Source organism: Osmia lignaria, chromosome 11 (genome assembly GCF_051020975.1).
Source record: "Osmia lignaria lignaria isolate PbOS001 chromosome 11, iyOsmLign1, whole genome shotgun sequence".
NCBI lineage: Eukaryota > Metazoa > Arthropoda > Insecta > Hymenoptera > Megachilidae > Osmia > Osmia lignaria.
Window position 1 is genome coordinate 9,380,440 of NC_135042.1, and position 15,056 is coordinate 9,395,495.

The 15,056-nt window shown below is 43.2% G+C and overlaps 1 protein-coding gene across 1 annotated transcript in view; it reads right to left on the minus strand.

The window, feature by feature from the left end:
• LOC117604202 (uncharacterized) overlaps positions 1–15,056 on the minus strand; it is an 83,407-nt gene that overhangs the window by 15,341 nt on the left and 53,010 nt on the right. Inside the window, exons 2-4 of the mRNA XM_034324054.2 lie at positions 9,839–10,044; positions 4,983–5,118; positions 4,377–4,510 (exon numbers count right to left, since the gene is read on the minus strand). Coding sequence (XP_034179945.2) covers positions 4,377–4,510; positions 4,983–5,118; positions 9,839–10,044 — 476 coding nt within the window. The remainder of the gene's footprint in view (positions 1–4,376; positions 4,511–4,982; positions 5,119–9,838; positions 10,045–15,056) is intronic.

Sequence of the window (15,056 nt, forward strand, 5' to 3'; positions counted from 1 at the left end):
AAAAAATAGAGCGAACGCGTTTGTCACATCGTAGGGTTTATGAGCGTTTTGCGTCCTGCTGGAACGTCGCGTCGCTGTAAATTCTGCAAGTTTTACCGTTTTCTCAAAATTCCTGTCGCCGTCGTTTATCTTCCGGTGTCGGCGCGTAACGTACCGCTTCATACGAAATTCCAGCTGCGAGTCTTCTGGATAAAATCTAGGTCGCGTGCTTTCCGCGGAAACGGAAGGTGACGGCTGTCGCTGCGAGGCTGAATTGAACATTTTTTTTTCTCCATCCCGTAATTACGATTTTAAGATCGACCGGTGATGGTGAAATCTCATTCTCCCGAAATGCAATAGCATTGTGTTAAAAGGACGCAATTAAGTTTCATTCGACACCGGTTTCACAGCTCGCGAAAGCTTTTAAGTTCCAATATCGCCGGTATTCATGGACGCAAACGCATGGCCGCGTTTTTATTTTTTGTAATGTCGTACACAGATACGAGCGCGCACAAGTATCTGTGTGCGATATGAAGAGGAAAAGAGGAAGCAATCGATGAAAACGATTTTCTAAGGCAGAGACAGGCTGCAACGGCACGAGAATCTAACCACCGGTTGATAAGTCTGCATTTTCTCAACGAACGATCCTCCATCTTGATCCTCGAAGATGGGAAGTTTCGTCGTTCGCTCCATTTCGGTTTCCGCTCGTCATCCTTCCATTCGAGCTGACGCGCTTTCGATAACTTTTCGATATTCTTTCAGCTATCTACCCGCGCCGCCTTCCTCCGAGAAGATTTAAAACCGCATTAACGTCGTTTGGATGCTGGAATAAATTTTGTTGAGCCAAGTTCGATGGTAGAACAGATTCCACCTACTTCTGGCAGTTTTAGCATTTTGCTCTTTCAATATTTCAAATTTCATATTCCTTCGGGATTCTACGAAAAAATTTTCAAAGTAACTTGAAAATTATATAACAATAAATATGGAGATGCAATTTTTCAATTGGAGATGAAACTCGCGTAATTAAATTTCGAAGGAACAAAGAGGGAGGGCATCGAACTTCGGCATTTTTCGCGATGACCCGAAAGCAAGTGCACTTACGGAAAGTTGTCGACTATAGGCAGATTAGTGGTCGCGGAGAGGGTGACGCGTGTCAGGGTAACGTTGGGGGGTCGAAAATGGCTGGGCGAAATTATCGGGGTTCGTTGTACTTTCCCAGCAGGGTCATTGTTATCCCAGCCTGCAGCGGCGAATTTTCAGTTACGCTCGAGACGAGACCGCGCCGTTCCATTCCGTTGATCGAGAAACTAAATCGCCGCCGCTTTCGGCTCTCGTCGTTGGGCGGCGTTAATTATAACCGATCCGATCCCATAAAGCGGCCGAATTTATTTCCCGGCTGTCGAGGCCGGCAAAATTATTTCGTCAAATAAATCTCTCCGGCCGGCGGCTGCTGGAGTTATCGACGTGCTCGGAGATCGAATATCGCGTTACATTCGCGAGATAGGACATCGAACAAAGCGGATACATTCATTGAATTATGAATCAAACTGTCCTTTGATGACAGCAGAAAGGATGACGAATATCCGGTGGAAAAGGCTGAGCAATGTGAAATAGACTGATAAAAAATGTAGAGATTCAAATCGACAGAGCAGGAATATAGCCAGCGTTAATACTGTCTGATTGTGTCTGACCATACGCGGACTTATTCTACTAGCCTGGTTGCAGTCTTACTTTCCGCTCTACTACTCTACTGCCTGATTACAGGCAATACCATTCTATTGTAGGGACATAGCATTCAGAGTAGGGATATAGGTAACGTTGGATAAATTCTGTCTGACCGTGTCTGACCACATACGGACTTATTCTACTAGCCTGGTTACAGTCTGCCTTTCCACTCTACTACTCTACTATCTGATCGCAGGCAATACCATTCCACTGAATGCCTTTCTGTAGTGCCATTCTACTGCTTACTAGTGTCTGAGCATTTATGATCTTATACTACTGACTGGTCATGCCAGACCATACGCAGTCCTATACTACTGTCATGATCTATCTACTGTTCGATTGTCAGACCACACTTGGGTCTACTTTACTACTTGGATAATGTGCCTGTTGTTTAGCATAGGTCCGAGCACATAATATAACAATTAAATTAATCTATTAACTATTTAATTACATTTAATCTATTAACAATTAATTATTTCATTGATCGATGAGACTCGTTTAGTTTCAATTCTGATCATCTTAAATTTCAGTTGATTGAAAGGTACAGATTTTTTGTCGGGAAACCTTTTCATTTCCCATCGATAGTTGTAGAACGTACCAACCAGTGTATCTTATTTTTCGATGTTCTCTACCATCGGCGTTTCACTCGGTTTTGTTTTTCAATCAGCAGCCGCCACTATAACTACCCGGTCATTTCGCGTTTCAACGGCAACGCGAGGCGAGCTTTCGTGTACACGATGCGGCGGCTGGAATTAAATTTATCGGGATCCATCGAGATACATATCCGGCCAATCGGCAAGTGGACGAGGACGAACCGGCGGGGCGAGAGGCGTCACTGTGCCTCGTATGCAAATAAATCGTTATCCCGCGGTATTTGTTAAATCAACCAAATTATTCCGTTAAATCGTTGCGTCGCCGCGACCCGACGCGTTTAACCGGTTACGATCACCGGAGGGGGGTGAGTTATGTGTTTTCGATCGACGAAAACTGCCACGATCGAAGGAACGTTTATCGTTTTCATTCAATATCCAACCATTTTTACCCCCATTTTTCGTGTTAACGGTTCGTTTCAACGTGTCGCGACAGAAACAGAAACATTTGTGTAAACATTTTTCTATCGAAGCTGCTTAGGATTTGAAATTTTCTATGGAAGACCAAATGGTCGATTCTTTTCTTTAAGGGAGAAGATATACAGCGGAGTTCTTTTAGCAAATAAGTCTCATTCGATCAAAGTGCTTCCACGGTCAGCTAGTTTTATCCCACTTCGCTTTGTCCAGGCGATATTTCTACCAAATTGGATCTGAGCTATCAAATTCCATTCGATTTAGACTTTCTCTGGCAGCGTTCCTCAAGATTTGTTTCGGGTATTTGTTGCCGGGACAAACGATGCCTATTAAAGTCCGAAACGAGCTGATTCTAGGGGTATATAAGAGGTGTAACAGGAGAAACGACATTCATTAGTCTGTCGCTGGTCCTTTCATTTATTATCTTGTCGCCAGTGTGTGTCTTTCGCGTTTGACTCTTCGAACCGATTACTCTCTTTGATATCATTTTTATCACAGACGTGAAAGTAATTTTGCATTCTCAGCGTTGTAGAGCGTTGAATAATTTTTTGAAAATTAAATATGCAACCCTAGCAAGCCGAGTTTTCCAGCTACTCGGAATTCCATTTCTCCTTCTTCTTCGAGCTTTTCGAAATCCGTGGAAGAAATGGGACGAGGCATATTTCATCGAACCCTTCTTAACATCAGATTTCTCTGGCGCAAGATTTGCCAAGCGTAGCAGCAGAATCGAGGATTTACCGAGAAATTCGGAGCATCTCTCGACGCCTTCCTCCGAAATTTTCTCCTCTCCGCTGCGAAGAAACTTCTCCTCCGTCGCGAGTCGGTTGCCGATCGAACTCGATAAAAAATCAAAGTGATTTTTATTCACGATCGAGACGATTCGATTGCCGTTCGTCGAACGAACCACCGAATCGCGAACGTTTTCTCGTGTTTACACGCTGGAATAACTCGTTCGCGTGGGCAAATTAATTACGAATTATAAGCGGAACATCAAATTGCTCTAATTAATTAATCCGTCACAATGGGGCTGGATATGTGCGCGCCTCGTCGCTCCTATCCACCTCTGGTCACGCCATTGCCTGGCAATATTAATAATTCACTCGAAATAATCGTGCGGCGTTATTATTGCGGATCGCCGACGAGAAGCAATGGCTACTCTTCTCGAATCGAATGAAACGCGGTTGTAACTGATTAAAAAATCGTCGGATAGAATTCCATTCCTTGAACCTTTTTACTCACGCTCTACTTGATACGAAACTCTACTTCCCGATGCGCTGTTTACACCTGGAGGTTTCCACAAGTATCTAGTAACGGCTTAACAATCTTCCCGAGCCCTTTTACAAATAATCTTTCCGGAGCAACCTTCCCATCGATAAATACTCAATCTTCTGGAAGAGCGCAAAACTACGCGGCGAGGGTGAACGAGGGATGAATTGAAACGTAAATGTAACAGAACGTTGCGAGAGGGTAGGCAAGGAGGTAGAAACGAGACGAAGTGGTTGGTGGAAAGTTTAATCATCCAGTAAGGTCACGTAGCTACGGGTCGAGGACGTACTCGTGAAACGGTGGGCGGCCAAGGCGAGAGAGGCTAGCTACCGATATACTTACGAGATCCCCGTTCAGCTTCCACGTAATGTCGGAGGCGGGTCTGGACTTGCCGGTTGTACAGTTAGCTCGAAGCATCTCACCTACTGCTATGCGATCCTTCTCGATGCCGATCGTCGGGTCCGTTCTCGGGGCGTCTAAAACATAATAATTATGTCGTTTAGCGCACGCGACTACCGGCTCGACCGTTGGCTGAAAGCCAGTCGAGACGAGGGGTTGACAGGGGTTGCTGCCGTTGAGACACCTGTACGAATTGTTTCAGTGAAAACCTTTGTCTTTGCTTGAATATTAGATTGGGATTAAATTATAATTTCTATTCTGATTTCTTCTCGTTAGCATTAGTTCGGTTAACTCACGGACGGCGGACCATGGAGAGAGCCCCAATTTTAATTCAATTTCCCATTTCATATTATATTCATTTTTCTAAATTTTACACTGGTAAATGAAAAATTATATATTTAATTTTAAGTTAATATTTTAGTAGACTTTCTGTAAGTTTGAGTCACGATTGACTCAGGCTGCGGTGTTGAAGGGTTGATTTTAAAATTTATCAAGGGATTCGTTAATTCCTAGGTACTTATTCATTCCTCCGGGTCAAATTCCACTTACCTACCACCTCCATATTGGCTCTCTCGATCATAGTATGGTAGGAGGGACTTCCGGCTGACACTTCGCACTTGTACTTCCCCGTCAGCTTCCTCGACACGTCGACCAGGGTCACGTCGTGTGTGTTCGATTTGGATACCTGAGAACAATAATCAAATTTTATTAATTACACGTGTCTTAGAATTTTGTTAAAATAGACAGAGTTTAAATAGGATCGGAGATAATCTACAGTCGACGGGGGCGGAATTGACCGAAATTCGAGGGGGAGGAATTCCGTCGTACCGACGGAAGAAAACATTTTACCGGTGAAACAATTTCCAACGAAATGGTATCTCGAAGGGAAGAAGAAAGTTGGTGGTGGGTGCTGCTATCAGATTTCAAGCGGTTCGATCGCCAGTAAAAGCATCTCGCATTGGCGGTGTTTCAAGCGAGCAACTTGCCCCTCGCTCCAAATTGACGGGCCGTTTCCGAAAGCGTCGACGATGGTTTTCGGGTTTCCCACGTTTAACGATCGATCCACGAAACCGCGTCTAGAAATAAAAATCTCATCCCTTTCGCGGGGGTTCGCTTCTCGAGAAGTACAGTGAAAAACGAAGGGTCTAGAAAATCCTTATGGCGAATTCAACGAAGAAATACCGTCGGGATATTTTTAACATTTAATATCCATTGGAGTTTTCTTTTTTAAATGAAGAAAAAGAAATACCATGCAATGGAGGTTTAACGAAACTAAAGAATTTTCAATGTCGATAACGATCATCCAGCAAGTTTATAAACAAAAACCGTGGCTCCATGGCGAACCCTTTTGTCGGAACTCCCAGGAGACGCGTATAATTTCTCGGATCCTCCAATTTCCTCTCCTCCATCGCTCCTCCCGTTCTCTTTTCTTTATTTCCGGCTCGGTGCTACAGCGGTCCCTGGAATTACTTTGTATTCCACGCGACTATCGACCTTCTATCTAACCCTCTCTACGTCTAAATCTCGATCGGACTGTATTCCTCTTCTGCGTTTCAACCCCATTCCCCCTCTCGAACCGTGCAATCATTTATATGCATCACGGCGAGTTCGTCTGCCTGCTTTACAAACTACACCGGATCCGGGTACAAGTCCTTTTCACCGCTTCCTACAACGACGATAGAAGCGTCGCGACGCGATTCGTGGAACGAAACATTGCATCCTCGAACGCTTCGTTTAAAAGTCACTCGAGTTTCGGCGGAAAATTTCCTATTAACCCAACGTGATTCCGGGGTTAATTAAAAAAATTTAAAGATTTATATTCCGATCGTCTGATCATCTATCATTTTATTCTAAAAAATGTGTAACGAACTTCCATTGATCGCTTTGCACTGTATCGAAACGGTTGGACCGTACCTTCTTTCCGAGTGGTTAAAGTTTTAATTGAGATCAGAAGAGGGTGGATAAAGTCGAGCTAGCGGCGTATCATCGCCCCCAGTTTGTTCGGCTTCGGTGTCGCGATAACGTGTAATGACCAATAAAAGGGGCTACACTTAAGTGGCGATAAAAAGGTGGGATTATCGGTGCGGTTACGTCGAGACGTTTAGGTCCAGGCTTATCACCGTATTGGACTAACATAATTTCACTCCTAACTGCACTCGCATCATAGCCGAACGTTTCTACTATCTTCCCTTGTACATTCGCCATACATCCCTCCTGTAAATATTATACGACTCGCCGTTACTTTTACAACCCTCCGAGTCCCGTATGTTTGTCGCGATGAAGAAATTTGAAGCATCGCCAGAAATTTACGACCGACTCATCGTGTCCTTGATGCACCAGCTCGTATCTCGCTATTATTTAATCCGTCAAGCTTTTATGAATCCTTATTCTCCGATTGTTCGCTTATCCTACTTGCCAGAGGGGTTGATTAAATTTTAATTAAGTCATCGGTACACAGCAAATTTTGTTTCCTCTTGAATTTCGAAAATGGGAAGTGTCAGAGTTACAACTTTGTACGATATCAATTTTTCAATTTTATCGTCGCGCTGTGGATTTCAATGAACTACCGAAACTTCGTATCGTCGGTACGAAAAGAAAAATTACAGTGTCAGCGAGACAAATCTAAGTAATCCCCTTTTGTAAACCGCCTTAACATCGATCCTTCGAGATTCAACTTGTAGACGGTACATCCCCGAGTTACGCGTTCTACATTTATCTCTCGGGTACGTCGAAACCGAAAAGACAGCTTGGAAATCCTCGTCGATACAACTGGGACAATCATTGGTATCGTTGGAAGAAATTCTGTTTTCCTTCCAGTCAGCTTGTTACGACTCGGAGAAATGATAGCGTCGGTTGACTTCGCTACCCGCGGAAGACGATTCGAAATTTTATTAAAGATCCCTATCGGCGGGCGTTGGACGTGTCGAATGAAAAATTTGTTTTTCACTGTCTCGCCGGAGGAACAGCCGAGACGGAAACGAATCGATTGGCCGATTCCGAGAGAAACTAGAAGCCCCTCGTATCTTGTCAGCATCGATTCTCAGCCACCACCTTTGGCAAATACCCGCCAGCCCCCTCTATTTATCTGAACGTATCGGGCTGCTCGATTCTTTCTTCTCGAGGACACTTTGAAGCTCACGGATTACGTTCTCGCCTTGTCCTTCTCGAATCTCTTTTACACCCTTGATTCGAATCGATTACCCTGCCTTTGTACACCGGCTACCTACCCTCTGCCATCTTCCTTTCATTCATGAGCCTCGAGTGGCTTAAAGAAACTGATTGTGCAACTCTCTATTCCACCTATACGTTTGCCACTTGATCGTAAATTATTTTTCCACGTTTCTCGTTGAATCGACGCTCTGGATAAATAATCGATTAGGTACCGATTTATTTGGAAACCCCTTTTAATCATTTTCATTCTGTGTCAAAAGGTTTTGGTGTTTATTTAAATTGAATAAAAAGATAGTCAAACAAAGGTAACATCAAAGGTCAGGAAATTTAGATAGATCCTTTGACTGTATCAACACGTGTATAAACGCACTGAAAATGCCCTTTGTGTTTGTTCAAACTGTTTACCTTTTTATTTTGCTTTCAATTTTTTTCTCTTTTTTTATTCAACTTTGTAGAATAAATTTGTACGATGCACCGTAGAGTATATATGATCTACTTTTTTTCATGTATCATGGGTAAATAAAGTTGAAAATACGTGGGTTTGCCTTGTTATTGGCTTAAAAATAGCTGAATCGGATTTCACTAGACGATACCACGCTCGAAAGCATAGGTAACCAAATGTACGAAATTTTTCGACTGGAAATAGCCACGCGACGATGGTATCCGAACGTGTGGAACGATATTCGCGTTGTTCCTGGCGATTTCCCGAGCCAATATTGTTGCTGCAAAAGAATTTCAATGAAATGTCAACGAAATTGAAAAATATAAATTAGAGAAACCTCCCGTATAACATTTTCTGCTATCGTAAACTCGGTAGAAATTTTAATTTAAAAGTAATAATAAATCAGTTCTGAAAAATCGTAATTCGTTCACGCGATAAACATTTAAACCGTGTGGAGGATCGAAAGAAACGTGGCACACGGGTGGGTGTACAAAAGGGGGGTGAAATCGATAGAAGTAAAACACGGAAGTCGCTTGACCCAGGCTTGAAATTCAGTGGAAAGGGTGTTGGAAAGGGTCGTGTCGCGGTCGTAGCGCGAGTCATAAATCAGCCCTATCGATTCCTTTCGACCAGTCCACGTACATGCCTCACCTTTGCACCCTACGTGCGAAAGAGTGCCAGTCCCGCTGGGGGTTGGGGCCGGATGTTGGCAAAAAGTTTCACCCCTCTGGCGCGACGAGCTTCGAAGACTTTTATCGAGTCCACCTGCCGCCACTGTCTCCGACAAACTACACCCTGTTCCAACTAACTTTATCGCCTGAAATATTGACGCCACTTTTGGAATTTCGAGAAGTACTTTCTTCTGGGTTCAAACTAGACCTGCACGCGGTGTTACGAGAATATTTGGATTTTCACACTTGTAACTTTCGTTTATTCAACTGACATGTTTCCTTTATTTTTACAGAACTCGAAGCTGTTTGGAGAAGGACCATCGTTCAGGATTCGACGAAGGGGTGAGTTTATATTTATTTCATTAATATTCTTCGTTCGATTGGTTTATGAAACACCCTGTGCGTCGTGGGTGAGTAAAAAAGAGGGGTGCTCCAGTTGGAGGGTGGGAAAATCGGGACGCAACTCGACCTTATCTGGCCTCGCTTTCGAAACACAGACCGGAGACTGATAAATGGTCGTCGTTGCTCGTCCTTGTATCGGCTGGCGGAAGAAAATTGCAACTTTTTCTGCCTGTGGTCGGTTGGCTGGCTGATTTTCCTCATGATAATGTTCGTACACTTGAATTTATCGACGAAACAAAACGAATTTTCCCCGTGGAATCGTTGATTTACCGAGCTTCCAAAACAATTTGCAATTATAATGCGCGTACAATTAAGGAGCGTGTGTCGGGGGATGACCAGAAGTTTCGTTCAATCGCGAGCTATTCTAATAACTGCACGCCGAATCTAACGAACGACTTAACGAGACTTTCTCTCATAAACTTTTATTGAAGTGGTCATTAGGAGAGCTGAAGTTTAATTGCGCGCGTTAATTGAGAAATCGGGCAAGGGAAGTCAGGGTTTTGTGGCAGCCTTGAAGGCGAACACTATTTTCGACCTAATTAACAACGGTTTTCATTAACGAACGGATATGGTGTCTATCTCCTGGGAAATCTTTATTTATTCCAATATGATCTTAATTTAAATGAAAATCTAATTAAAATAATTAGAATAGAGTCAGGCAATTTTGTTATCTTTTTAACAAATCTATTAAATCATTTATTATAGAATCTTATACTCACATTCACTTGTATTCCATCCACAACGAAGGTGCTGTACGGTGGATCTCGTTCAGGCATGTACCGATAAAACTCTGTATCTTCGAAAGACCATAGTATCGTATACAATGGCGAACCTTCTAAGTCGTAATGGCAGGATAGTGTCACTGTGTCACCCGATCGTACCACTGCTGGTACGTTGATTGTCAAATCTTTCAAACCGGTTGCACCTGAAAAGAAAGAATCATTTTTCACCCCATATCCTCTCGCTAAATACAGTAAAATATAACGAAATAATTAATTTAAAATTTCGTATCAACCGAAAGACGATAGAAGGTCTTAAAACCCCATCCAGTCTCGAATCTCCACCTTTCAACCCTTTTGTACTAGACCAATTATTTATCCCTCTAATTTGAGAAACCGGCACGAAGAAGATGTCGGAATACGCGAAAATTAAGGGCTCGTATCTATCGCTAATCTAATCGCGCGAGCCAAGTCCATTTAGACCGCCAAGTATCTCTTTAAACGGATAAGCGACCTTTGGGTATTACCCTTAACCTGGAAAACGTCTAATCTTGACGCTCCACAGTTTCCACCTTTACATCTACACCCCGTCCCCTCCAGCTCTCGTGTTAATGCAGCATTCTGTCTTGTTTCAAGCGAATCCTTTCACGGGGTTTAGTACAATGCTGTCGGGGAAATTTACAAGCGTGATTTCGGGGCCGTAGATTAAAGAGAGATTCTGGTAACAAAGGAGCGGTGTTATATCGAGGTTTAATTGATTAAGTAGCAAGTCATTTAGTATTCATAGGAATATAAAATATATTTCAAGGAGAACCCTTTCAGAGCTTGACGTGGCGATGAATGAAGAAACATTACCGACGTTTTCTCCCTGTTTACGTTGCACGTCAAAGAGGAAACGGAAAGCTTCAGAATTATTTTCGAATACTCCATCGTTCTGGCATCGAATCTTCGACGGGATGTTCCTTAGGCTGGCACGCGTGTTCGAGTTTCGTGTCCCGGATTTCACCGCGAGACGCTTTCGCGTTTAGTTTTATCGAGACTCAGCCCTGTTCGGCCTGCCATTTCTCCGCGGATTTATTTGCTTTTCCCGGAGAGGCACGTCGAGTCGAACAAACGCACCGTAATGCGATGCATTCCTTCGTCCGTCTCTCCTTTCTCGTCTAATTTCATCGTTTCTCCTCGAGTGAAAACACCAGGCGAAGACAATTCGAGAAACACAGAGCACTCTGCGTGCATTATACTAAAAATACAGATATTCCAGGGAAAGGAATCAACTTTTACGCCAAACTTGCTGCGCAGGGACTCCGTGTTTGTTTTATGTAACAGACAGTTTTCAAAATACAAATAAAACAGGAATTTCTTCGTTGCTCAACTGTCTGGAAGCTGAATCGAATATATATTTCATAACAATGTTTCTTTTGACTAGTGACGTAGGAATTCGAGAATGCCTTTGTGTACAACAATAAATTCAACTTTTACCTCGTCTGACTGTAAACGAGTCTGTTCTACTGAACGGTACAGTTGTCGTCTGAATATTCACTTACCTATACTACTGTCCCGCCGAGTTTGACAATTCACGGACTTACATTGGGTGATCAAATTATTAGAGTCATGGTACGAAAAATGGGTTTTTCGTGTTTGAGTAGAAATAAAGCCACGATTTTAAGGTTTTTACATCAATAATTCTCCACTATTAATATTCAAAAAAATATTTACAAAAATAAACAGATACATTTAAAAGATTATATTTATTGCAATTTTTGCTGTAATTACTGCCTCAATTGTTTTCGGCATACTTTCGATGCATTTTAAGCAATTCATTTTGATTGCTTTATTTTTAGCCCATACTTCTATCAAACGTTCAATCAGTTGACATTTATTACTAATAATAAATATTTCCACAAATTTTCAATGGGGTTGAGGTCCAAAGAATTTCCAGGCCAATCAAGAACTTTCATTTTTTTCAACTGTATACATTTTCAACTCATAATTTTGCAAGCATCAATACATCATGAAAAAATAACAAAAACTCCGTTTAACTCGGTTTTCATTTAATAATTAATGATATTTATATAAAAATTTCAGAAATTTCAATTCAGAAGACTAGCTATCGCAAAGAGACGTCTTTAATTATTAGACAAATGGGTGTCGAAAATTATCGCCGCAATTTCCGTTCGTATTTTACCAGATTGGAAAGCTTCTTCGTCGCGTTAACCGTGGATTTTGAAAGGAAATTGAAAGTCGATATCCTGGTAGAGCATTTTCAGCGGGTGTCTCTGTAGAGTCGCTTAAACAGTCAGCGTATCGATGCTCGGTAAACGATAGACTTATTCGGGGAGGAACGTTCCCACGGGAATACGTTGGCCGTTTCCACGGTTTCGCGTGGGAGGAGCGGATATGACTCGCGGCACGAACGATATTGCCAATTCCGTGCGACGGGACAATAACTCCGTTTGAAAAAGAATTATCCTCGCTTTCGTCTCTCTAATTCTTTCGCCCTCCTCTCTGTAGTGCAGCTCGAAAATTCGTCCGTACATTCTTCATTTCACGGTGAAATAACTGGGTCTTTGTTTGAAAAATACGTGGAAAATACGAGCTTTGCTTTTCATAAACGTATCGAACGTGTCGCGGCTGTGCACGATCCGTCTCCGAAGGATTGGTAATCCGGATTAAACCGTCTCAGAGCCGTGGATCAGCGACACTCACGAATACACGCAGCTATCGAGGTATCCGTGGTATTCGATCGATCGAGCATCCGTCGTGCGAATCGGGTACAAATTAGCCGGCAATTTCGGTATGCGTCCGTTCATTGGAATCCCGTGACCACGACGAAAATTGAACGCGTTTATTTTCTAACTGTATAACGAGCAAGTCAATTAATCTGTGCTGTTTGATAATGTTCGTTAAGCTAACCGCGTTTAGGATCCCTCGGATAAAACGTTGCCGTCGTTGTACAAAGTAAAACGCGATATTGTATTTCAATTAAATCTCAAAAGATCTCTTGATTGAACGTGTGTTTTTTTTGTTAAACGTTGAGAGTAAGTGGCGAGGCAAAACAATCGTTTCCGCGGATCGCAGCGCGCTGATTGCTGGATAGCTCGTTTTATCGGCCATTATTTTCATCGCAGACAGAAGCTACGCAGTTCGGATAAACAACGGTAGATACAAACGTGGCGAAACACAAACGTAACACGCCTACAGGATGAATGCTCGGTCGATCGTGCAGCTGGAACGTTAACGTTTACGCGAGAAGCTTGCAATCGCGAGTGCGGAGAATTTCGAGTCCCTTTTTCTGTCGGATTACTTTTGTTCGCTAAAGGTTCGAATGAAAACATGGTAAATTAAATCACCGGGCATCGGGGCGTTAATGAAACAAGTTACAGTGTTTGATTTCCGATTTATTATTCGTGCGGAATCGAAGATCATTTCGATATTCGAACGATCGAGAATTTAATATCGAAGAAATGATGGTGACTTTATGGAGGATATTACGAATTCCGCGCACGCGAAGAAGGAAAATCATGATCAAACGAGCGTGGACGACGATATTGCTTCATTTCGGCGTTACTGCTAAGTGAAATACAGGATGGACTCGAAATGGGTATGTTTGAGCCGGCCCCGGCCTAATTACGTGGATAATTATCGGGGCTGATTGGTAGGCGGCATCCGCGTGGCCCACTAATGAATATGGATAAATCGTGAGTGGGCCGATATTGGTTTTCGCCAGAGCCATCCACCATGCAGAATCGTCGCGAAGCTAGGTTTTCAAAAATAATTCTGATTATAAAATATTACTTTTCATTTAATCTAATATCAATTCGATCTAACTATAAAACCACAGACTAATTGTTTCTCTAGCAAACTTACTTATGCAACAGGATATAAAATTTCGAAAAATACAATCATCCAATTCGATGATTCCAAACCGTTTCGCATGAATTATGCGACCATTTGTTGCTGGAAAATTCGCGCAGATTAGGGGTGCAAATTCAACGGGCGAATTATGCAAGCGACGGTAGGACGATTCGCGCGAAGTTTCCCGGTGGCAAACGTAAAAGCCAAGGCCGATAAACGCATTAACGCCTAACCAATTCGCGCGTAATCAAACAAATCGAGCCACGCGGTTCGGTGTTACACGCGCCGCCTAAACGCGATATAATTACCCTCGGTCGCGATACTCGTTCCGATCGTTAGCAGATAATCAGCCGGCATTAGTTCGAGTTTTATCGCCGGTGAACTGCGTCCCGCGAACAATCACCCGGTCGAATCCAGGCTCGGCGAAGGGATGAATGATTGATCGCCCGTTGTTGATTAAACCGGCCCGCTGTTATCTCCGATGGAATTCAAGATTCGCTGGAAACCGATTGAACTGTCCTGCGGGAGTTGATCGGAAGATAATAGTGACGGTAACACGTGTATCGTTTGTTGAACGTTTCGAGAGTTTTGATTGATTTACACCTTCTCGTCGAACGATCGATCCTATCTGGTTTTGCGAAAATTATTTTTCCAATTTCCACTATCGATATCCGACGGGATACGCTGGGATAATCTTGAGATATATTGTTGGCGGAGTATATGAGGAGCGAGAGAAGTTGTAGATCTGGTATCGAGGGTAATTAGGGCGTGCTGGAGGGCGCGATAAGAAGGGGGAACGCGAACCGGGAAGTTAGCACGTTGGAACCGATCGTGTTACGGCGGTATCGCGTGTAACGCGCCTTAAGGAGCTCCCCGATCGGCGTTCGAGCAGAAATTCGCAGGCTGAGCTAAGCCTTGAACCCGGGGGACCGAATTTCGGCCAAAACTATCGCGCAGGTGGCGGGGATTACAGCGTAAACTTCACGTTTAAGCCGCCTCCGCCGTGACTTCCGCGGAGACGCAGTTCCGCTTCGCGAACGCGAATATTCAGCGCGCTTCTCCGAAACTTTCGTCCTCGGAGAACGCGTCATCTTATCGTATCAGATTCGAAAGGATCGTAGCGTAACGCGCGTTAAAAATTATACAAAATTTTTCTAATTTCGTACGATTCACCGACAATAGTTCCGGATACGTAGATAACTTGATAAAACTTTTTGGAACAAGCTGAAAGCCGTTCTCCTCCGATCGAATTAGAGAAAGAAAGAATTGGAGGAATTAACCGGCTTCCATTCGCGTTGCAGATCGGCGAACGGTGAAATTTCATTCGATCCAAGGAGCAATCGATTCTTGGAGAGAACGTGCC